Source organism: Anolis carolinensis, unplaced genomic scaffold, assembly GCF_035594765.1.
Source record: "Anolis carolinensis isolate JA03-04 unplaced genomic scaffold, rAnoCar3.1.pri scaffold_12, whole genome shotgun sequence".
In the NCBI taxonomy this organism is placed as follows: domain Eukaryota; kingdom Metazoa; phylum Chordata; class Lepidosauria; order Squamata; family Dactyloidae; genus Anolis; species Anolis carolinensis.
In genome coordinates, this window is record NW_026943823.1 from 11,108,400 (window position 1) to 11,133,296 (window position 24,897).

At 45.4% G+C, this 24,897-nt stretch overlaps 1 protein-coding gene across 1 annotated transcript in view; it reads right to left on the bottom strand.

Moving 5' to 3' along the window:
• Positions 1–533: 533 nt before the first annotated feature.
• Positions 534–24,897, bottom strand: part of mpp1 (MAGUK p55 scaffold protein 1) — a 33,457-nt gene continuing 9,093 nt past the window's right edge. Inside the window, exons 2-12 of the mRNA XM_003223364.4 lie at positions 22,196–22,339; positions 21,172–21,250; positions 19,822–19,907; positions 19,525–19,593; positions 15,723–15,919; positions 13,256–13,362; positions 11,874–11,954; positions 11,205–11,285; positions 10,519–10,721; positions 3,243–3,317; positions 534–2,656 (exon numbers count right to left, since the gene is read on the bottom strand). Of these exons, the coding sequence (XP_003223412.2) occupies positions 2,480–2,656; positions 3,243–3,317; positions 10,519–10,721; positions 11,205–11,285; positions 11,874–11,954; positions 13,256–13,362; positions 15,723–15,919; positions 19,525–19,593; positions 19,822–19,907; positions 21,172–21,250; positions 22,196–22,339 (1,299 nt within the window). The 3' untranslated portion in view covers positions 534–2,479. The remainder of the gene's footprint in view (positions 2,657–3,242; positions 3,318–10,518; positions 10,722–11,204; positions 11,286–11,873; positions 11,955–13,255; positions 13,363–15,722; positions 15,920–19,524; positions 19,594–19,821; positions 19,908–21,171; positions 21,251–22,195; positions 22,340–24,897) is intronic.

Genomic DNA, 24,897 nt, shown 5'->3' on the forward strand with positions numbered 1-24,897 from the left:
ACACTCGATGGTGTCTTATAATTGAAGAAATACAGTAGAATATACCTGGTTCTAGGAGCATATTAAAGTGCTGAGCTGCTGAACTTGCGGACCAAAACGTTGCAGGTTTGAATCCGGGGAGCTGTTTGAATCCGGGGAGCTGTTAGCCCCAGCTTCTGCAAACCTAGCAGTTTGAAAACATGCAAATGTGAGATCAATAGTTACCGCTTCAGCGGGAAGATAATGGCGCTCTATGCAGTCAGCCAACCACACGACCTCTTTGGCTTAGAAATGGAGATGAGCACCAACTCCCAGAGTCCGACACGACTGGACTTAATGTTAGGGGAAAACCTTTGCCTATACATGGTTCTATAGAAATGTCCCTTCTTCCACTGAGTATTGTTCTTGATGGAAGGTGAGGCACACCGCTTCAGATTTACTTAAGTTCGTGTTGGATAATAGTAACTTAAGTGGTACTCTTAGACTTGGCTCCCATTCACCTTCAGTTAATTTCGGCCTGGAGCATAGAGTATAATGACAAAAGGGCATACAAGTTGCACAATACTTTCATATTTTTATTGCTGCTTGTTAATTCCTGTAATAGATGCAACCGAAGATCCAACCATCATCAGATTTTGGTTGGGTATTATTGTATGACACGTTGTGCTTGCTTCCCTTCTATATCACACCAAGGCATATGAAATAATCTCATGTTAGATGTGTGCCGCTGTCTGAGGAGTCCCTACTCTTAAGTTGTGCTTGTGGGTGAAGGGAAGGAAGAGTGACAGTGGAACAAAGTCATTCTTTTTGGTAAAAGGCAGAAAGGATGATGCAGTTTCCTTGCATATAACAAATGAGCTACCCTAAGTCATGGGACTAGTCCACAATAATTTAAATACAGCATGCAGGTGCTGGAAGGTGTCATGCTGTGTCCTGACTGCAAGTTGTTTCTTCCATCATTTGCCTCAAGTATAAAAACAAACATAGCACCTTCTCTGAGCCCCAAGAGTACATTCTTCACAGTCGGATTGTTTTGGATCCTCAGCCCAAACATCCAGATATATACATTGCAGTCCAACCTACAAACAACTCCTAGTAACAATGGGGATGAGACGACAGGAAGTGAGAAATCTACCCATCAGAAGGGAAATTCACTCCTGGAAGAATTATTTCTATGGGCAAAAGGTGTGTCCACTGATTTGCATTTCCTTTTTTCTGCCTAAGTGGAATATCTGGCATTTGTCCTTGCTGAAATGCATTGTTAGTTTTGGCCAATCTGTTGAGGTCATTTTGATTCCTGATCCTGTCCTCTGGAGTATTTGCTCTCCCTTCTCATTTGGTCCCATCAGCAATCTTGATAAGCAGCCCCCCCTATACCTTCATCCAAGTCATTAATAAAGAACAGAACTAGGCCTAAAACAGAACCCTCTTTATGGCGCTTCACTCAACACTTCTTTCCAGGATGAAGATCCATTGAGAAGCACCCTTTGAGTTCGGTCGCTCAACCAATACAGATCCACCTAATAGTAGCCTTGTCTAGCCCACATTGAACTAATTTGCTTGGAAGAAGGTCATGGAGGACTTTGCCAAAGGAAGGCCTTGCTGGAATCAAGATATGCTACATCCATAGCATTCCCTGCATCTACCAAGTTTGTGACTCAATTGAAAAAAGAGAAAAAATGAGTCGTGTGACTTGTTTTTGAGTCATTTCCTGTGAAACTGGAGAGCGCTTTTAGGGCCCTTCCGCATAGCCATGTAACCCAGAATATCAAGGCAGAAAATCCCACAATATCTGCTTTGAACGGGGATATATGGCAGTGTGGAATCAGATAACCCAGTTCAAAGCAGATATTGTAGGATTTTCTGCCTTGATATTCTGGATTTATATGGCTGTGGAAGGGCCCTGAGAAGAACATAGGAAATCTTACTTTTTTAAAATTATAGTCAGCCCTCGACATTTGGAGGTTTGACTTCTGCAGATGGGATTAGAAATGCTCTCTCTAGGTCTCGCTGTGATCCATTTCTGTCTGAAGATTCCTACTGAATTATTTAATCAAGGTTATAAAAATATTTCTTTTTATAAGTGGTTTTTCGTTTTGCGGGTCCCCCCCCTATGCCATATAACCCAAGGAAAGAGGTAGGGCTGATTATATATATAAAGAACCTAATTTATCTAAAATGGGCAAAAGTATTTAATGTTTTTAAAAGAGCTTAACTCCCCTGGTCACTCGCAACATATGGCTTTTGATGTAATTTAGAGAGATGTGTTTATTGGAGATGGTTCATCCTCTGTGCCATTTCTGGTGCTGCACTCCCCAGGGTGTCTGAGGGCACATTTCATTATTATTTCAGGAGTGCCTGATCCAGAAGTAACAGCTGCTCCGAGGTAGGAGCAGAAGGGCTGTGGCAGGCGTTGAGCAGGGGAGTGGGTGGCCCTCCTCGTTCCCCGCATGCTGTGTATTGAAGGGGGTTTCTGGGAGCGACTCCTTCCAGTTCCAGCTCAGTATACCCAGGAAACGGGGACCCACTGCGGAGTGCTGCAGGCGCGATCAAACGCCGCCTGGAGCTGCTCGAGGCTTTCGTCGATGCCGTTGTTCACGAGCGAAAGGTCAAAATAGTGAGCATATCTGCTCCTGATGGCCCCGGAGTCTTTCTGAAGCAGTTGCAAGGTTTCCGTCTGCAGAAGAGAAGGAAAGACAACATTCATGATGAGAGGAGAGCCATCTAATGCCCTTTTCTACACTGTCCTTATTTCCTAAGATCTGATCCCAGATTATCTGCTTTGAACTGAATTATATGACGTATCTCATATAATCCAGTTCAAAGCAGATAATGTGGGGCGGGCTTTGACACAGCAGGTTAACCACCAGCTGCAATACATTTTGCCAGTGGAAGGGTTGGCAGTTCAAAGCCCGGGTTGGAGGTGAGCATCTGACCTTCAGCCCAGCTCACTGCTCACCTAGCAGATCGAAAACAGATGTGAGTAGATAAATAGGTACTGCTTAAGCAGGGAGGCATTTTAATGGCACCATAAGGAAATACAGTAGAGTCTCACTTATCCAAGCCTCGCTTATCCAAGCTTCTGGATTATCCAAGCCATTTTTGTAGTCAATGTTTTCAATATATCATGATATTTTGATGCTAAATTCATAAATACAGTAATTACAACATAACATTACTGCATATGGAACTACTTTTTCTGTCAAATTTGTTGTATAACATGATGTTTTGGTGCTTAATTTGATGCTTAACATACTTCCTACCTCGTTGGCCTTGTCAGTTGGAGCAATGAACACGATGAATGGAGAAAACTCGGCCGTATGGATAATCTTCAACGTCTACAAAGGCAGAGAAAAGTGTGGCTTAAATGAAAATAGTTTAAAGATAAAAACATGGCGGTATGGATTGCTTTGAATTTTCCGCACAGTATGCCCATGTTCCAGAAGCATTCTCTCCTGACGTTTCACCCACATTTATGGCAGGCATCCTCAGAGGTTGTGCGGTCTGTTGGAAACTAGGCAAGTGGGGTTTATATATCTGTCCAGGAAAAATCTCCAGGGTGGGAGCAAGAACTCTTTATCTGAGGCAAGTGTGAATGTTGCAGTTGGCCACCTTGATTAGCACTGAATGATCCTGCAGCTTCAAAGCATGGCTGCTTCCTGCCTGGGGGAATCCTTTGTTAGGAGGTGTTAGCTGGCCCTGATTGTTTCTTGTCTGGAATTCCCGTTTTTTAATGTTGCTTTTCGACACCACATGGCTCTATGTATTGTAACAGGCCAGTTGAGGATACTCAGGCTGGAGTTATCTTAATTTAGGGTAACATAGCCCTGCAATATCTTCCCCCAGATCCCTCAATTTGATTGTCTAAGAGAACAAGATAAACTCCCCTTCTAAAATAGAATACTTCACAGTCCTAGTACTGTTCTCAAACTTTTTTTGCCAGCTATCTACCCAGAAACACTGATTTCTCTTGGTTTATTAAATTGTCATATTTTTTTTCTTTTTTCCGAGTACCTTTCCTTGTATTGAAATGAGATATGAGAAAGCAAGTTTTGTTCTTGCTCATCAGTGCTTTTCTGTGTTTCTATTACCTCTCTTTTCCACTGCTAGTTCTTAAGCACTGACTCTGTGATGACTCATGGGCATTGTAGTCCCATTCCTAGTGCTGTTGTGACTGACGAAGAGGAGAACTTGGGTTTTCCTCCATTTCAGCCAGAAATTGAGCCTTTGCACCTGCAGGAGGTTTGTCTTCCAGAAATCTCCCAAACAAGCCCGGAGTCGAGTTCTCCCCCTTTTTCGCGCCGTAATTACATTCTCCAGCAGAAAGGAGTGCAACAGGCTAATCGCAGGAGTTTGAGAATAGCAGCAAAGCATTCAGATGATTAAGCCTGTTCCCATGAGAAATTTTAGGGAGTCATACATCTGGACACAGAGATTGACTTTCGGTTCTGGTTCCCCAGAGAAGTGTTCTCTGGTGGGGAAAACAAGGCCTATTTAGGTTCCTTGCTCCCGGAGGGTTCTTGCGGAGTCAATTCGTCAGCAACTGGAGTAGTGTGTGTGGACAGCTACTCCGCTTCCAAGCCTTTGTTCCTGATTCAAGCCTTCGTTTTCCAGTCTTGTTCTTCCACGGATTTTGCCTTGCTTTCCAAGACCCAGCCTTGCCTTGTTTCCCGGATTTTGCCAAGTAAACACCACGGATCTTGTTCTTGTTTCTCGTTCCTTGCTGTCTTGTATTCAAGCCTTGTTTTTCCGAGAGTCAAGTTATTTCCTAGCCTCGTTCAAGTTCTTGGACTAAAGGACCTTGTCATCTCCCCTCACTTTGCCTGGCAAAGTGAGTGTTTCGGTTATTGGATTATAACTTTGGACCTTTATATTTCATATTGGACATTGTTTCTTTGGACTAATTTTGACCTTTCCTGAAAGGTCTAATTCTGGACTATTTTCTACACTTGTTTTTATTAACTTTATATACTCCTTCAATAAAGATATTAGATAGATTCTGGCCTCTGTGTATGGTTATTGGTGCCCTGCAGCCGGGTCGTGACAGTTTGACTCCGCCACCCTAAGCACCAATTAACCTAGGCCAGAATGTCTACCGGAACCGTGCCGGGTGGCCAGCCACTTAGCTACACCATCGACAAGGACGAAGTGGACCGCATCCGTGATAAGCTCAATGCGCAGGAGGGAGAAATAAAGGGATTGAAGGAACGCGGAATCCGACTCCCGGCCCTGGCATTGCCAACCAAGTTTTCTGGAGAAGCTTCTAAGGTTCATGTTTTCCGTCGCCAATGCCAAGCTTATCTAGAGGCCCGCAATGCCGAGTTTCCCCAAGAAGACATCAAAGTGGCGTGGATCTACAGCCTTTTAGACGGGCCAGCGGCCAACTGGGCGACGGCACTGTTCGACCAAGTTTCCCCACACCTAAGATCAGCGCAACACTTCTTGGATCACATTAAGGCGACTTGGGGGATCGAAGACAATTTGGAGGCAGCCGGCCATAAACTCCGGCGCCTCTCTCAGGGGGACAGACCCTTGTCCCAGTACATAGCCGAGTTCCGAGTGCTGGCCCACAGCACCGGATGGAATGATATAGCCCTCAGAGGACAATTTCGGGAGGGTCTCAACATCGAGATGTTGGAAGAAATTTCCAAAGTGGATCCCCCTCACTCTCTTGAAGCACTCATTGATCAATGTTTACGAGCTGAAGTCATGCTTGCCAACAGAAAACAATGGGTCCGAGGCCAGAGCGGTAGAGCTGGGGTGAAATCTCCCGCTCCCACCAGCGTCCAGCCGCGTCCAGTATGGAGACCCCCGCCACCAGCCCCATACCCCAGGGGGAGCGAGGAGGTGCCGATGCAGTTGGGTAATGTACGTCCCAGGTTAGATGCCGCCGAGAAGGCCCGCCGCCAACGCCTAAATCTCTGTTGGTACTGCGGAAACGGGGGCCACTTCGCCAGAGAGTGCCCAGCCAAAGGGAAGCCCCCCGCCCGTCTAGCGGCGGCGTCCTCCACGGAGACGAAGACGTCTGAGGCGGCTGGCGCACAGCCGGCGGGGGAAGCCAGCGACCGGGCGTAGAGAGGCTCGCCAACCCGGTCAAAAAACCCACTCAAGAGCCGCCAACCGGGGTCCTATTTCTTCTAGTGGTCACCTTGTGGTCAGCAAAAAAGGGGCCAGTCATGGTCCATGCCATGATAGACTCAGGAGCCACAAACAATTTCATTGATAGAGAGTATGCCGACTCTCTGGGATTACAATACCATGACTTCAAGAATGCCCGTGTGGTGCAAGCCATCGATGGCCGCCCCCTCAAGACGGGTCCCGTAAGCCAGTGGTCGGAACCCACCAGAATGTGGATAAGGGAACATATGGAAGAGATTTCCTTCTTTGTTACCGAGGTTCCCCATTTCCCTGTGATTTTGGGAATTCCATGGCTGACACTTCACGACCCAAGCATCTCCTGGTCCAACAGAGAACTGCAGTTTGCTTCAAAATATTGCCAAAACCATTGCCTTGTAGCCAAGATCTGCCATGCCACAGACACTGAACCCATTATCACCTTGCCCAAGAAGTACTCAGAATATTGGGATGTATTCAATGAAAAAGAGGCCGAGAGATTACCCCCACATAGACCTTATGACTGTGCCATTGACTTGGTGGAGGGGGCCCCGATTCCGCGAGGACATCTCTACTCCCTGACTGAACCGGAGCAAGAAGCTCTCAGGGAGTTCATAGAGTCAAACCTTCGCAAGGGATTCATCAGACCCTCTCAATCCCCAGCCGCTTCCCCAGTGATGTTTGTGAAAAAGAAGTCGGGGGAATTACGCTTGGTGGTGGACTATAGAGCATTGAACAATATCACTAAGCGGAACAGCTATCCCCTGCCCTTAATCTCGGACCTACTAGACCGACTTCGAGGAGCCAAGGTCTACACCAAGCTGGATCTTCGGGGAGCGTATAATCTAGTTCGCATCAGAGAAGGAGACGAGTGGAAGACCGCCTTCCAGACTAAATTCGGATTATTCGAGTCCCGAGTTATGAATTATGGATTATGTGGAGCTCCCGCAACGTTCCAGCATTTTGTCAATGACATCTTTCAGGATTATCTAGATCGGTTCTTGATCATCTACCTGGACGATTTTTTGGTGTTTTCTAGATCACAATCAGAACATGAGAACCACGTCAGAATGGTGTTACAACGATTGCGGGATCATGGACTTTATGCCAAGCTGGAAAAATGTGCTTTTGATCTACAAGAGGTAGATTTCCTGGGCTACCGCGTCTCGCCACTAGGGCTCTCCATGGACCCGGCAAAGGTTTCAGCAGTATTGGAATGGCGGGCGCCAACCAACAAAAAGGAGGTGCAACGATTCTTGGGGTTCGCGAACTATTACCGCAAGTTCATTCCAGATTTTGCCCGCTGGTCTGATCCAATCACCAGCTGCATCCGTGGGAAACAGCCCTTCCGCTGGACAGATCAAGCAGAGAAAGGGTTCCAGCAACTAAAGAAATTATTCACGTCCCAGCCAATCCTTCAGCACCCAGATCCTGAAACCCCTTTTGTTGTGCAGGCGGACGCCTCCGATGTGGCAATTGGGGCTGTACTCCTACAACCGGTGGGAGATCATCTTCATCCTTGTGCCTTCTATTCCCGTCAATTGACCGCACCAGAGAGAAACTACACCATTTGGGAAAAGGAACTATTGGCCATAAAGGCAGCCTTTGAAACTTGGAGACATTGGTTAGAAGGGGCCAAATTTCCCATTGAAGTCCATACTGATCATCGGAATCTAGAGCATCTAAGAACTGCCCGCAAGCTAAATCAGAGACAACAACGCTGGGCTTTATTCTTTGAACGTTTTAACTTCCAAATTCATTATGTAACCCCAGCCCAGACCAAGCAAGCAGATGCTCTGTCACGGAAACCGGAATACGCTGCAGGACGCAAGGAGACCGTTGAGTCCCAGCTGCTACAACCCGGGAACTTTGCCACGCTCACAGTGGGGAACACCAAATCCACTCCCATTGAATCAACTCCCTCTACTCCAGGACCCCTTTGTGCTCAAGAAATCAGGGCTAGTCAGCAAGCAGATGCCTGGGCGCAGGATCAACTTCGCCAAGGACTACATTTCCCCTTTTCGCTTAAGGATGGGCTGCTTTGCTATAGAAATCATGTTTACATCCCCCCAGGACCGGGCAGGGAAAAGGCACTTCGTTTGTGTCATGACTGCAAGCCAGCAGGGCATTTCGGGCTATTCAAAACTATGCATTTGATCCTAAGAGATTTCTGGTGGCCCAAGATCCGCAAGGATGTAGAAAAATATGTCAACACCTGCCCAGTATGCCAGCGCTCCAAGACAAGAAGGGTAAAGCCCTCAGGGCTTCTGCATCCCCTTCCTACCCCATCTCGCCCATGGGAAATAATCTCTGCGGATTTTATAACTGATCTACCACCTTCCTGTGGATTCACCACGATCCTAGTGGTGGTGGACCTTTTCACCAAGTTAGCCCATTTTATTCCCTGTGAAGGCCTTCCCACGGCCAAAGAGACTGCAGATCTATTTCTCCAACATGTTTTCAGATTGCATGGATTGCCCAAGAGTTTGGTCACTGACCGTGGGTCCCAATTCACCTCTCGCTTCTGGAAGGCACTACAAAAACTATTGGGCATAGACTCTCGTTTATCTTCGGCTCATCATCCTCAAACAGATGGGCAAACTGAGCGCACCAATGCCACTTTGGAACAGTACCTTCGCTGTTATGTAAACTACCAACAGGACAATTGGGCTTCCCTGTTACCACTGTCGGAGTTTGCCTACAATAATGGGGTCCAGGCTTCAATTAAGGAAACCCCGTTCTTTGCAAACTATGGCTTCCATCCACGTTTCTTTCCTCCTGTCATTGAAACCTCAGAAGTTCCCGCAGCAGAGGACAGGCTGCAGGAACTCACAGCAGTGCAGCAACTTTTGCTCCAGCAACTGGACCAAGCCAAGGAGGACTATAAACGCCACGCTGACAAGCATCGCCAGCCGGGCCCCGAAATCAAGGTAGGAGACCGGGTTCTTCTGTCCACTCGCTTTTTGCCCTCCCACCGTCCCTGCCGGAAGCTAGATGCCCGTTTCATTGGTCCCTATCCAGTGGTGGCGCAACTTAACCCCGTGACTTTCAAACTCCAACTTCCGCGCTCTATGCGCATTCATCCAGTGTTCCATCGCTCCCTGCTCCTTCCGGCGGATGGTGTGCGCCCTGATGCAGACCGGCCGGCCCCCGCCCCTGTTTTGGTGGACGGAGAAGAAGAGTTCGAGGTTCAGGACATTTTGGATTCTCGCTTTCACCGCCGCCGCCTACAATATCTCATTGACTGGGTGGGTTTTGGCCCCGAAGAGCGCTCTTGGGAAGACGCTTCCACGGTTCATGCTCCTGATCTAACCTGCCGCTTCCATCAGACCTATCCCGCCAAGCCGCGGCCTCGCGCCTCGGGGAGAGAGTCCCAGTTTGAGAGGGGGCTTGAGGAGGGGGATAGTGTGATGACTCATGGGCATTGTAGTCCCATTCCTAGTGCTGTTGTGACTGACGAAGAGGAGAACTTGGGTTTTCCTCCATTTCAGCCAGAAATTGAGCCTTTGCACCTGCAGGAGGTTTGTCTTCCAGAAATCTCCCAAACAAGCCCGGAGTCGAGTTCTCCCCCTTTTTCGCGCCGTAATTACATTCTCCAGCAGAAAGGAGTGCAACAGGCTAATCGCAGGAGTTTGAGAATAGCAGCAAAGCATTCAGATGATTAAGCCTGTTCCCATGAGAAATTTTAGGGAGTCATACATCTGGACACAGAGATTGACTTTCGGTTCTGGTTCCCCAGAGAAGTGTTCTCTGGTGGGGAAAACAAGGCCTATTTAGGTTCCTTGCTCCCGGAGGGTTCTTGCGGAGTCAATTCGTCAGCAACTGGAGTAGTGTGTGTGGACAGCTACTCCGCTTCCAAGCCTTTGTTCCTGATTCAAGCCTTCGTTTTCCAGCCTTGTTCTTCCACGGATTTTGCCTTGCTTTCCAAGACCCAGCCTTGCCTTGTTTCCCGGATTTTGCCAAGTAAACACCACGGATCTTGTTCTTGTTTCTCGTTCCTTGCTGTCTTGTATTCAAGCCTTGTTTTTCCGAGAGTCAAGTTATTTCCTAGCCTCGTTCAAGTTCTTGGACTAAAGGACCTTGTCATCTCCCCTCACTTTGCCTGGCAAAGTGAGTGTTTCGGTTATTGGATTATAACTTTGGACCTTTATATTTCATATTGGACATTGTTTCTTTGGACTAATTTTGACCTTTCCTGAAAGGTCTAATTCTGGACTATTTTCTACACTTGTTTTTATTAACTTTATATACTCCTTCAATAAAGATATTAGATAGATTCTGGCCTCTGTGTATGGTTATTGGTGCCCTGCAGCCGGGTCGTGACAGACTCTCTGTTGTGTATGATTCCTGCAAGTTTAATGAGGTTCCCAGATTGACACATTGCATCCAAATGTAGGGGAGCCCACTGTGTCTCCCATTCCTTACCTGGGGTTCAATGTCCAATATGGCTATCTTGTCCTGTTCGTGAATCTTATGCACCGTCTCAAATTTGGTGCCAAACATGTTGCCCTGGTAGCTCCCAAACTCCAGGAATTCGTTGGCAGCGATATCTTTCGTCATGTCCTCCGTGGAAACAAAGTGGTAGTCTTTCCCATCCACTTCGCTCTTCTTCTGGGGCCGAGTGGTGTCTACAAAAGGCAAAAGCAAGGAGTTGGAGCATTGAAAGCTGGTGGCATCCCCATCCACACAAACATGCTGGACCACCAAAACCAAATCTCCCCTGTCTTTAGCCACTCAAAACATGAATTAGAATGCATTTCAATGTTTAAATGAGAAATCTAGCCAGTCAACCCATACTGGAGAAAGAAAACTGAAGGAATGAATAACTTTGTAAAATCTATTACTTAGTTCCTTCTGAGGTTTGACATAGATTACACGAAGCAAGGCAATGAGAGCAATGGAGCTTTCAGCAAAACAGGGTTGTTGTATGTCTTTCGGGCTGTGTGGCCATGTTCCAGAAGCATTCTCTCCTGACGTTTCGCCCACATCTATGGCAGGCATCCTCAGAGGTTGTTCCCCAGTTCCCCAGTTAGTCTTTTGAGACAAGATAGAGTTCCAAGAATCCCAAAATAGAAGCCGCCGGAGAAAACGTGGTTTCTAGGTACACTTACATGGAATAGGATAGCCAAACTTCTCAGGACTTTTTCTGAGCAAGGCATTCTTGATGTGACTCCGGCCAACACCGCTGGCTCCTGGTCCAAAGAGAAGAGAAATGGTTGACAAATGAACTCAAGCCATCCTCTTCCTTTCCTAAAAAAAAGCTCCATTTGTTTTGGCTGAGGGACACACAGCAGAGGACAACATATATGCAAATAGAAGTATTACAAAATCCAAAACTTTTTCAGTCTCAAAGTGTTTTGGATACAGGAGATACTAGCGTTTCACCTGCAGGGTTTTGTGTTTTTTTTTGTGTGTGTGTGTATACAATGGGACATTTTGAAGTGGATGGAGTTGTGGGCTGCATGTGCCCATGGAGACCATTTTGGTGCCTCCCAAAGGCATGAAACTCAGTGAAAATACCCCATAAGCACTCTAGAATCACATGCCAATCCTCCGCAATGCCTCTCAAAATGATGACACAAAGTGATATAATATTCCTATCAACAGCTTGAGATAACTGCCGAGTGAAATGGAGATATCTGTTAAGGTGTGCACTTTTGAAGGGGTGGAAACTCTGACAAAAACTGACCCCTTGACATGCACATATGTCTCTTATTATGTTACCCCTACCTGAACCAACCTTAACTGAATGTGTACAATTTAGGTTGTAAATCAGATACCTATAAGCACCAGGGTTTTCCGTTTAAAGGCTGGAATCCTCACTACCTCTTCGTAAGACACCACATCCAGTTGGTCGAAAACTGAAATGAGAATTAGATTTTTAAAAATTAGCCCGGCTTTTAAAAATCATGTCAGAAGCGACTAGAGAACATAGTGCAAGTCGCTTCTGGTTTGAGAGAATTGGCTGTTTACAGAGAGGTGGCCCAGGGGACGCTTGGATGTGATAGCTGGGAGGCTTCTCTCATATCCTGCAAGCTAGAGCTGACAGATAATCATCATCATCATCCCAGGTGACAGTCACATTGATGAAAAACAAGAGGAAAAACTCAGCCGCTATCAGGACCTCAAGATTGAACTTCAAAGACTCTGGCAGAAACCAGTACAGGTGGTCCCAGTGGTGATGGGCACATTGGGTGCCGTGCCAAAAGATCTTAGCTGGCATTTGGAAACAATAAACATTGACAAAATTACGATCTGTCAACTGCAAAAAGCCACCCTACTGGGATCTGCGCGCATCATCCGAAAATACATCACACAGTCCTAAACGCTTGGGAAGTGTTTGACTTGTGATTTTATGATATGAAATCCAGCATGTCTATCTTGTTTGCTGTGTCATACAATAATAATAATAATAATAAGTTTATTTGTATCCCGCCTCCATCTCCCCTGAAAGGGACTCGAGGTGGCTCACAGAAATATCAGATACAAAAACAATTACAATATATAATATATCAACAAACAATACCATGTACTACTAATAGCATTTACACATTAACCAGAAAATTAAAAAAAACACTTATTAAAACCATAGAATTAAAAACAGTGAGGCCGTAATAGTAGATCAGCAAAGTGCACTGTATAAGTTACGAATTAAAACTAAGATAAAGTGCTACAAGTTCGTTTGGGGTCAATTTCTTTTGGGTGCTCATCCCATCTCATGGATTCAAGCCGCCAACCTTCAGGTCAGCAACCCAACCTTCAGGTCAGCAGTTCAGCTGGCACAAGGATTTAACAGCTCCATCTAGAACAGAGGACTCAGGGTGGTTTCCAACCTGAATTCTCAAGTCAGCATTGGCATTTGAAGAAATGGCTATGTATGCTAACAGGACCATCTAGGCCCGTGTTTGTTGCATGCACTGAGCACTGTCCAGAAGGTGGCAGCAAGAGATGCCCACATGCTCCTCCGCTAACATGACAACTAGCAGCCTATTGCTAAATCCAAGCCTCGCCATTGGTTCATTCTAGACCTTGCAGCTGCCTACAGTGAATAAGAAGGATCACGGTTGCCCTCTACAACAGGAAAACCAGACTGCACGTTATGTCCAGGGTGGCTGTTAGTCATCCTGGTGATTTATCTCAATGCAAAAGGAGAGGTGCTTACTTGAGCTGTGCTTCGCCAAGTACTTGTCTTTGCATTTCTTCTTTTTCCCGAAAGGGCTACAGCTCTGGGCTTGCGTGGGGTTCCCCTGGGTTGTGCTTGCAACACGCCTGCAGGGAGTGGAAAAGAAAATATATTTTGCAATGAGAAAAAGTAGGTGTTGGAACAAGTTGATATTTATCATGTCCACCTCATCCTGATGAATACATGAAGGCTTCAACAAAAACATTGTCTCTCTGAATGAGGAGGGTAGGAAAGGGAATGCAAGTCTAGGGATCTCGTAGCAGTCTGTGTTAGGTATATATTAGGGATGTGCGGCCCATTTTTTAAAAATGGTTCAAAAGTCATTACAAAACTTTGTTTCTAAAAAAATTCTAAAAATTTCAGTACTATAACGAGATTAACAAAATTTCGTTACTATTTCATCACAGTAAAGGTAAAGGTTTCCCCCTGACGTTAAGTGCAGTTGTGTACGACTCTGGGGGTTGGTGCTCATCTCCATTTCTAAGCTGAAGAGCAGGCATTGTCCATAGACACCTCCAAGGTCATGTGGCCAGCATAACTGCATGAAATGCCGTTACCTTCCCGCCGGAGCGGTACCTATTGATCTACTTACATTTGCATGTTTTTGAACTGCTAGGTTGGCAGAAGCTGGAGCTAACAGCGAGCGCTCACTCCGCTCCCCGGATTCGAACCTGCGACCTTTTGATATGCAAGTTCAGCAGCTCAGCGCTTTAACACACTGTGCCACCGGGGGCTCCTGTAATTGCGCATAATTAAATTACTATGATTGGGGAAACTTCAGGGGCTCCTATCTCCCTCATTTTTAAGCTATTAAGGTGAAACATGTTACAATGCTAGAACACATTGGCCCCTGTTAGCTCACCATATTTCAGGAAGTTGCACTTATTCACAAACCTTTGGTGAATTTTCAAAGTTTTTAATAAACAACATTTTTAATAATAAAGAAAATATGCTTTCTACCTGTTACTTCCTGTGTAATCTTCACTTTGAAAGAAGTTGTTCTACTCCAGAAACTTTGCTTTTGTGGCAGAAACTTTGTTAATTTGGTGGAGACTCAACAAAGCAAAATACGTGCTATAAGAAGAGGTCCCTTGCACGAAGACATTTTTGCAGTGTAATAAACTTTTGCCATGTCTTTATGACAGAACCAATTTATTTATTTATTTCGTGTCAAAAGCATTGCATAACAAATACATTTTAAAATGATGGGGAAAAAAGGAAATCACAAGCAACTAAATAGTTTTAGACCAAAAACGGGCAACAGCAACCGCATTGTCCGTAGCTTTAAACAACTCCTCCTCCGTGCATGAGGCAGGACATTGAGGGCAAGCATACATATGCAGAGTTGTTTGTTCTGCTCCACAGTCACACAAGGTGGAGGATTCCTCCAGGTAGTGCCACCTTGCCAGATTGTCTTTTGATCTGCCCACTCCGCTTCTGAGTCTGTTCAGGGACTTCCAAGTTGCCCATTCTTGGTTTGCCCCTGGAGGAAGACCCTCATGGGGGGCCATCCAGTTAGAATTGCCAGGTTTAGCTGCCCAGAGGGACACCCTTGCTGCTGCTGGAGGAACATCAAGAGGAGTGGTGGTTCTCATGAAGCCCTTCCTTGATTTGAGTCTGGTGGGAGGAGGCTGATAGTCATGCAGTGGGTGGCTTTCACAATGTTCAACCTTTTTTCTCTCACTGTTAGCAGCAACTTCCCGTCGCACGTCAGGAGGGGCAATGCCAGCTAACTTGTTAACCCAAAAGCATTGGACAGAACCAATAAGGAACTGCCATTTATAACCCGGGAACAGAAATCATAGTGTAGAATATTAACAAATGTATTGGAACTCTGGTTGGGAGTGGCTACAGACCAATCTCCTCTCCTGATTGGTGCTTTTTTAAGCTAATGCATACTGGGAAATGTAGTTTAGAGCAAAGCCTTTTGAATTCTTTGGCTTAATGACTTTGCTTCCTTGCACTAAATGAAACTGACTTTGGAAGCCTTCCGAGATTTACAAAACTAAAATGAAAAAGTATGGGGTAAGTTTTGATTCCAAAATATTTGGTGTGGGTCACAGAAACACTTTGGATATGGCGTCCGACCTACAAAACTTCCGATTTTCTTACGATTTCTGTCTCTTACAATTTTTTTGCACATGCCTAGTATATATGTTAGTATTATAATAAATTTGCTATGCATGACACGTTGTTGTCAACACTGCAACACTATGACCATCCCTTTGGAAACAGTGTTAGAAGGAAGGTCTTTCCAAATGGAAATGGAGCCAAGTGCTACAGGAGTTAAAAAGTTCTGCATGAATTTTGTCACTGACACACGCCAGTGACAAAACCTAGGAAGCGGGGAGCTGCTACCACAAAACCTGTTTGGGCCTCACCTGAACAGGAACTAGAACAGAAGGGCAGCATGTAAGTAACATGACCACTTCTGCATAGGACATACCACTCTTGTAGCTCCAGGGAAGGGATGAGTCCTGCGGATCCAGTGGAGGAACCCTCCAGCCGGCCTTGCCACCAGTTGCTGTCATCCTTGTTGATGATCTCAATGACATCTCCTGTCTGGAACTTCAGCCCGGCTTCTTTGCACGGTATCAGGGGGTCCTTTTGGGGGTCGTAGTCAAACTGAGCCTTCACAAACATCTATAGGAAGAGAGAGGTCACGATTGGCCCAGGCAGCACATTTCAGGGTGGCCAAAGTCGCAATGGAGAGACAGGCTGAGCTTGATGGAAGACAGGTGGGAGACTGCGAAGGAAAGCCCAAACCTGCCCTAAACCCATGATGGGTTTGCAGTGTTGCAGTAAGTTAGAAGCAACTTGAAGGCAGGCAGCAATGACATTTGGACAGAACACAAACTTTGTAATAACTGCTTCCTTACATTCAACCAAGCATGAATTTCAAATGTCCATTATGGCTGTTTTGAAAACATGGCAACACTATGTGATGGCAAAGAACGGTGTATTCCACCTTTTGCCTAATGAAGGAGAAACACCATGTCAAACAAAAATAGATTCCTTACACTGGAAACTGACTATTGAATCGCGCTGGAGGATCTACAAATGCAGATAGAAATGATCTCTAGCATTTCTCAACCTGGAGTTCGGGACCCCGGGGGGGGGGGGGAATGTTTGCAAAGGGGATTTGGAGGGGCCGCCAAAGACCAGTATTTTCTGTTGGTCATGGGGTTCTGTGTGGGAAGTTTGGCCCAATTTGATCGTTGGTGAGGTTCAAGGGGCTCTTTGATTGTAGGTGAACTATAAATCCCAGCAACTACAACTCCCAAATGTCAAGGTCTATTTTCCCCAAACTCCATGAGTGTTCACATTTGGGCATATTGAGTATCTGTACCAAGTTTGGTCCAGATCCATAATTGTTTGAGTCCACAGTGCTCTCTGGATGTAGATGAACTACAACTCCTAAACTCAAGATCAATGCTCACCAAAGCCTTCCATATTTTCTGTTGGTTATGGAAGTTTTGTGTGCCAAGTTTGGTTCAATTCCATTGTTGGTGGAGTTCAGAATGCTCTTTGATTGTAGGTTAATTATAAATCCCAGCAACTACAACTCCCAAATGACAAAATAATTCCACCCAAACCTCACCAATATTCTAATTTGGGCGTATCAGGTATTTGTGCCAAATTTGGTCCAGTGAATGAAAATACATCCTGCATATCAGAGATTTACGTTACAATTCATAACAGTAGCAAAATTATGAAGAAGCAATGAAAATAATTTTATGGTTGGGGGTCACCACCACATGAGGGTCACGGCATTAGGAAGGTTGAGAACCACTGTTCTCGGTCCTCTAGTGCAACTCTATGGACAACTCTATGGGCCCGGGCTGTGGCGCAGGCGGGAGAGCAAGCCAGCTGCTGCAATTAACTGCAATGAATCACTCTGACCAGGAAGTCATGAGTTCGAGCCTATGTTTGTCTTGTCTTTGTTCTATGTTAAAAGGCATTGAATGTTTGCCTATATTTGTAATGTGATCTGCCCTGAGTCCCCTTTGGGGTGAGAAGGGCGGAATATAAATGCTGTAAATAAATAAATAAATAAATAAATATGGATTTCTAGAGAAGACATATGAATCAAATCCATGAATATCCCCAAAGACTGTGCAACCAGCTGTTGATCCCTCATAATTTTGTCCATCTCTGGTAGAATCAAGATTATCAACATCGCTGTGCATCTTAAAAGCCACAGGCCACACACACATATACACACATGCAAGTATGCAAGAAGGGAGATTGTGCCATCACAAAATTGCCCTGCCCTGTTAGAAAAAACTCAGTCTCCACAATACAGATGGCTGTTTGTTACACAATAGTTACAAGATACATATGCTTTGCCCTCCCATCTCAAGATGTGTGAGAAATGTGCTCTGTTGGTTTGGGTGTGTGTGGGAAATATCTTGCGAAAGCCCAAACACCAACAACTTCATCCAATCCTATTCTGCTGTGGTTACAGGGTGGGGCTCCACCGGTTTGGATACGAACTGGCTCATCCCCCAGGACATTGAAACTGATTCCAAATCACTAGCATCTCCATGAGACCAACAAAACTACTTCTTGGATTGCAAGCTCCAGAACCATCCACCTACAAGTTGTAGAGCCCCAATGTAACTTTTCCAAGCTATGCACTTGCCATCTAAGATAAGGCAGGTAGGCAACACAACAGCAGAGATGCCCAAGATGTGGAACAGTCCTCCAAGAAAGGAATGCCTTGTTTCCAGCACTTCCCAAGAGTCTACAGACTGATTTTTATTCTAGCAAGCTTCTACACAGTTGCAGTTTGTTATGTTTTCGTCTTTTTCATTGTTTCCATTGAATGTTGTAAGTTGTTTCCAGATTAGAAGTGAAACCCCAAACAACATGTTGCAGCGTATTGTGTCATAACCCAAATGCTCCAGCCTTTTCCTTGATAGGGCTGTTGTGTGTTTTCCGGGCTGTATGGCCATGTTCCAGAAGCATTCTCTCCTGGAAGGCATCCTCAGAGGTTCTGAGGTCCCTCCCAACATCTGAGGATACCTACCATAGATGTGGGTGAAACATCAAGTTTCAGATTTAAGATTTAAAAACAAAGATTTGCACGCCCCTACTATCCAACCATCTACCCACCCAGCTGCAAACCTTGGATTTCCTGCAACCATGCCATGATCTCACTTTGGTCTATGTCTGTATGGTATCTTTTTTATTTCCAATACACATGGACTGGCATTCAGAGTTTTCACCAACCTGCATCCAATATGTATGATTTCTTAGGAGCTCCAGGCAATTTTGTGGCATGTTCCTAGCCCAAAACCATTCACTATTCACCATTTCCTATTTCTACAAGAAATTCAGATATGGAGGTTGCACTTTAAACATTATTACCATCATAAGCTCCACTGAGGGAGCCCCCAATGGCACAGCGGTTTCAACCGCTTAGCTACTGAACTTGCTGACCAAAAGGTCAGTGGTTCAAATCCAGGGAGCAGGGCGAGCTCCCGCTGCTAGCCCCAGCTTCTGCCAACCTAGCAGTTTGAAAACATGCAAATGTGAGTAGATCAATAGGTACCGTTTTGGTGGGAAGATAACAGCACTCCATGCAGTCATGCCAGCCACATGACCTTGGAGGTGTCTATGGACAACACTGGCTCTTTGGCTTAGAACTGGAGATGAGCACCAACTACCCAGAGTCGGACATGACTAGACTTAACGTCAGGGGAAAACCTTTACCTAAGCTTTACTGAATATTAATGATACTCTAATATCTCAATGGAATGACCCTTGACTTCTCTACAGGTCATATCTATAATTTGAGCCACAAAACTTGCCTCCGACTTATACATGAAGTTCATTTATACATGAATATAAGCATTTATACATGAATATAGCCTCGGACACATATGTTCTTCTAATGGCGGCAGCACCATCCTGACCCCCTTCCTTCCCTTCTTTGATCCCATGAACCACCAGCGAGCAATAAAAGGAGCCTTAAAAAGCATTAGGAGTTACAGCATAGCTAGACAATTCTACTGCGATAGGACGCTTCCTAAGATTAGAAGCACACAAACACACAAAGTATTATTTCCCTACCTACTTTGATCTGTAATAGGTAAGACTAAATGGCTATCTCCATTATGATATAATATAGGAAATAAAGCCGAAAGGTATCAATTTCATGTATTAGTTGTAGAAAGCCTCTTTCCTTGGTGCAAATTCATACATATTGGAACTGTTCTAAAGGTGGAAGTATGCCCACCTACCTGAAGGGCAGGAATGCGACTCTGTTGGTTTGGAAGGATCTTTAGGGACACTGTTCCCTTGGTTTCTTTCTAGTGAGTAAAAGGAAAGGAAGAGAATCAAACCCTTAAAATTTGAAGAAACTAGTGGCCGTATAGATGTAAAGAGGGGCTGGAGAAATTATTCCCCCCTCCTCCATTCACGCTACAGCTTGAGAAACCCCCTTTTTGGAATGCAATGAATGTTGACTAATTTAGTCAAGCTCTGATTCTCTCTCTCTCTCTCTCCCAGATCTGCCCCCCTTTTGCCTCTGTACCTACCAGTATCTTCTGAAGCTGGTCTACAGAGTGGTTGCTGACACTTTTCCCATTGATTTCTAGGATCTCATCCCCCACATGTAGGAAGCCTGCCAGGTAGGAGAGAGAGGCGCGTGAGGCATGAGAAAAGGCACACGATGCCTGCACAATGCCAACGGTGGACTTTGCTCCCTGAGGATTAAATGGGATCCTCCTTTTGCTCAATGTACAGAAATCCAGATGAGTGGCTGAATGCTAGAAGCAATGGGACAGGCACCTGAAGACAGGGTGGAATACAGTCTGTGTCTTCCAAGGCACGCAAATGGTTAGTGGTCTCAGAAGGAACGTCAAATGGTTAATCCCTGTCGACTAATGTGACTGCCTCACTCTATAAAAAAACAACGACTGATAAATCCCTCTCTTAGTTAATACTGTGACTATGTAACAGTGGTTCCCAACCTTTTTTTTTTTACCAGGGACCACTTTGACTAGGGACCACTCTCCAACATTAGTACCAAAAGGGTTACGTATCAGTTTTTGATCACCTTTAGATTCAGTTTGGTTATCTGGGTTGCTGATTCAGAAAATTGCATTAGATAGACCACATCAGCTCTAGTTTCTGATACAGAACATATGCCATCCAGAAGTCGCCTTCTGCTCATCCACAGAAAACCATACTTAATAATCTAGAGCTGATGTGGTCTATCCAATGCAATTTTCTGAATCAGCACCCCAAATAACTCCACAAACAGGCCTAAAAACAAACTCACCAAGAAAAAATAGTTGTTTTTTTGTTTCGATTTTTTGGTTGGGCTGTTATTATCCGTAGTAGTAACAGTGAGGCCACAGACCATATTTTAGCCTCTAACTTTCTGCAACATGGACCACAGATTAGGAACCACTCCTCTATAAAGACCTCATTGCATGAAGCATGTGGATTGCAATCATGGTGAGACGTATTGATACGATACATGGCATCGTCCCTCTTCTGTTGTTCTCCCAGTGGGAGACTGTTGGAAGGCATTTCTTTACCGGATTATTTATGTTTGTCAAAGAAACACTTTCCAGGCTATCTTCCACAAGGAAAGAAGCAACACCATGTGATACAACAGCTACCTAAGGCTATGGTTTTCTAGCAAGGCCGGATACAGATTTGAGATGTTCATTCAAGTTTAATTTCTTGGGTCTTCTCTAAAGCCTGGGCGGCTAAGCTGGTGGAAGAGGCCCTTTAATAAGCAGCACTCATGAGATCCTGGGGAAGAGGTCAAGAAAATCCCCAGTGACAGTTTGGGAAGTCTGGGCTAGGGAGAGCCATGGACAACCTGTGGGTTTCTCTTAGGCACAGTTTTCCAGGCCTGCTCCTGTTCTGTTTACCTTGCTTGTGGATCATTCCTCCATGGAGGATCCTGGCCACCATGCAGCTCTTCTTTTCATTCAGCTTCAGCGTGATGCCCTGGAACAGACAGCAGAGCCAATGGCAACTTGCACTGAGACAAAGGTCTGGAAAGCAACTGCAGCTCCTACAGCCCCGCAGCCAGCATGGCCAGTGGATGGTAGATCCTGGGAGTCATAGTTCAGAAAAGTAACTATTTGGCTGCTTCTCTGCAAATAGACCTCTCATTCTGACAACTGTCCTGCTTCGCTCCTCTATGAGAGGAGACTGGTTATTAACTTCTTCCATATCCATTTTCATTTTACTTAATGCTCTCTTTCCTCTAAATCAGTGGTTCCCAACATTTGGCCCTCCAGGTATTTTGGACTTCAGCCCCCACAATTCCTAACAGCTGGTAAACTGGCTGAGATTTCTGGGAGTTGAAGTCCAAAACAATAGGAGGATCACAGGTTGGGAACTACTGCTCTAAATCCTTGGTTCCCAGCATTCGGTGCTCCAAGTATTTGGGACTTCAAATCCCAAGTAGACCAACTGTTAGATACTTTAAGAGCGGAAGTCCAAAACACTTGGAGGAGCAAATATTGGAAACAATTTCTCTAGATCACAGCAAGCCATGTGACAATCTAGGATAATGCGGGGAACCATGTCCAGCAGCCCAAGTTGTGTTCAAGGATGATGGGATCTGTAGTCTGAAGCACTGCCTAGCCCATTCTAGGTCTTGCCTTGGAAGAGAAGTAGGAATGGAGCAACACCTGATGCAAGGAGTTCCAACAAAGCAATGGCCTTGGAACGCATCTAGGAAGACCCAAATTCTATTGCTGCCTTACCTTTTCCCACTTGCTTCACTGCCTTTGGCCAGGGACCTCACCTTTCCTAATGGACTTGCTTGCCTTGAACTCAGCCATTTTTTTTCCTTCTTGTTCTATCAGCCCCGGGACTTTGTCTAGAGGAGCCCTCAGCATCTGAAACCATAAAGTTCTATGGCTTTCTTCCCCATCAGCTCACCATGGGTTCCTCCGTGACTTTCTCAAACTGGATGAACCTGATTTTCCGCACCTCCCGGTCATTGGCGTGGACTGGGCTGCCCAGCATGGCTGAGCCATTGGTGTAAATATCCTCAGTCACTGCATTCAGCGGGCAGGGAATTGCCTGCAAAGGCCAAAAAGAAAACCCAGGGTTAGGAGTAATGCCTAACGGTGCTGAAGCCTTACCAAATTACAACTCCCAGGATTCAATAGCATTGAGGCCATAGCAGTTCAAATTGTGTCAAACATGACTAAGGCTGTGTAGATGCACAACCCAAACTGTCCACGCCACAAACCATACTCCTTCCCACCCTCAAAAGCCTCAGCCAGACTTATATTTTAGCTGTTGTTCTTAGTCTTATTTCCTCAAAGCCGAAAAGGACATTGTGGAGCTTTAGCTTGCTCAAGGGGACGCTTGCAATCATGCATAGAATTAAGGAGCAGGAAAGGCCTGGAAGGGCCTTATCTCACCCCAAGGCTGCCTGTTAACTCAGAGACTGGCTCTAAAACAATGGGGCACATTGAAGCACTGTTTACTTTTTCACACCTTGACCTCAGGATGGAAAATAGTTGTCTTTATTAACTCATAGGCCTGTGCCAAACTATGGAGTTATCTTGTTCCTTGCCTTTTTTGCTGCTAAAATCGTCTACCCTCTATTTTTTAAAGTCAATATGAATCAGTCTTTACTTAGTCACCACATCAGAGGACTTTGTGTTTCTGGAACAAACCAAAATTAATTCAAAATTATTTATTGGTTACAGTGTTGGTCGGGGACTTGATAAGAGTCGTGTTGAAAGAACACATGCATTCTTTTTGAACTCATTGGAGAAACAAACAAAGTCAATAAATGCATGAAATTCTTAAGTAATAGAGTCCAACTTGCTCCGGCTCAATGAAAAGTCCCAACAATTCAGCCCCCAATCCTACCAGTCTAGGCCCCACTTTCCTGAAGTGTCAAATTGTGCTCCAATTATATATAAGTCCCATCTGCCCAATATGTGATTTCCACACTGTTGGGAGACTTCTCGTCAACAAGGTCTAGAATCATAGCTATTGATTCCATCTTTGGAATAATCCTGCAAATCTCAGAAAACAGGTGGACAAAGGTCAGAAGAAGAAGCAAAGACCACAAGAATCATAGCCATGATCTTCAGCCATCTACTTTGCTGGACTGAATGCCTCGTTGTCCAAAGACCCCATCACCATCTCCCAAAGCAGTTACTTTACTCTCAACTCAAACACAGAAAACTGTGTGTTGGTGAACAGCAAAAAAGATGGAAAGATGGGCTTAAAAACATGGAATAAACATACAGAGAGAACTGGGAATCCCTGGACCTCGAGCATCTAACTGGAAGTCAGCTGTTGCCAACAGTGCTGTAGATTTTGAAGAAACACAAAAGGAGGGCGAAAGGGAGAAATGTGCCAAGAGGAAGAAGATGCGTCAAACAAACCCTTGTTGGAGCTGCTTTACATCTGGAAACCTATGTCCTCAATGTGAAAGAAAGACTGTGTGGATCCAGAACAGGTCTCTACAGTTACTCATGGACCCACCGCTAAGATTCTACCCTTGGGAGACAATGAGACTCATGGGCATATGGGGATGCGTAAGTGAAAGAAGGATTGCTTAAATCTAAAGAGAGAGAGTCACAGAAGTCTTCTCTGGAGCGTCATGTGAGCCTGCTGCCTGCCCTGTGTCGCAATGCCCCTGAATCCAACCGCTTCCAGCCTTATCTCGTGCAGCTATGGCTGACTTGCTGTCTGGCCCGGGTTCAAAGTGCCCATCGGAGAGCTGACTCAGGCCAGCCCCTCCGTTATCTCCTCTCCTTTCCTTGAAGTAGCCCATGACACAGCGTGCAGCAAAAAGATCTCTGGACTCAGCAAAGATTTCCCCAAAACACAGCACATTCCAGGAGCAGGAAGGCCAGTCTGCTGAGGATTTTCCCCATTGCAAAGCTTTCCCCCAACCTTTGTGTTCGGCTGAGGGATGGAAAACATGAGTCTCGCACTAAGGATAGTGCCGGGGAATGAAGAGCTCGGAGCCGAAGTAACATATTAAAAGCAGCTTGGAGTCTGCCAAGGTGCAACATGTTAAGATTTTTAATTAAGATTGTGCTTACTGGTTGCTGCAGAAATGTTCTAAAGGGGTGATTTTTCTTGGAAAAATATCTTAGACGCAACATATGGTGCACTACTCATGCCTTAGACCACGACTAGGGTAAAGGTAAAGGCTTCCCTGACATTAAGTCCAGTTGTGTCTGATTCTGTGCGTTGGTGCTCATCTCCATTTCTAAGCTGAAGAGCCAGCGTAGACACCTGGCATGACTGCATGGAGCGCTGTTACCTTCCCGCAGAAGCGGTACCTATTAATCTACTCGCATTTGCATGTTTTCTAACTGCTAGGTTGGCAGAAGCTGGGGCTAATAGCGGGAGCTCACTCTACTTCCCAGATTCGAAACGCCATCCTTTCAGTCAGCAAGTTCAGCAGCTCAGCAGTCTAATCCGCTGCACCACCGCGGACTCCATGACTACATACAAAAAAACCCTCATTTCTCCTCCCCCAAATCCAGCAATGGCAGTTTTCATGATTCACGAGGACATTGGATCTGATTCTTTAGTTCTTAACTTAATTTCCTTTTTAGCCCTTAACCCAAAGTCTGCAACTTTGTGGCCCTCTGGGCCGC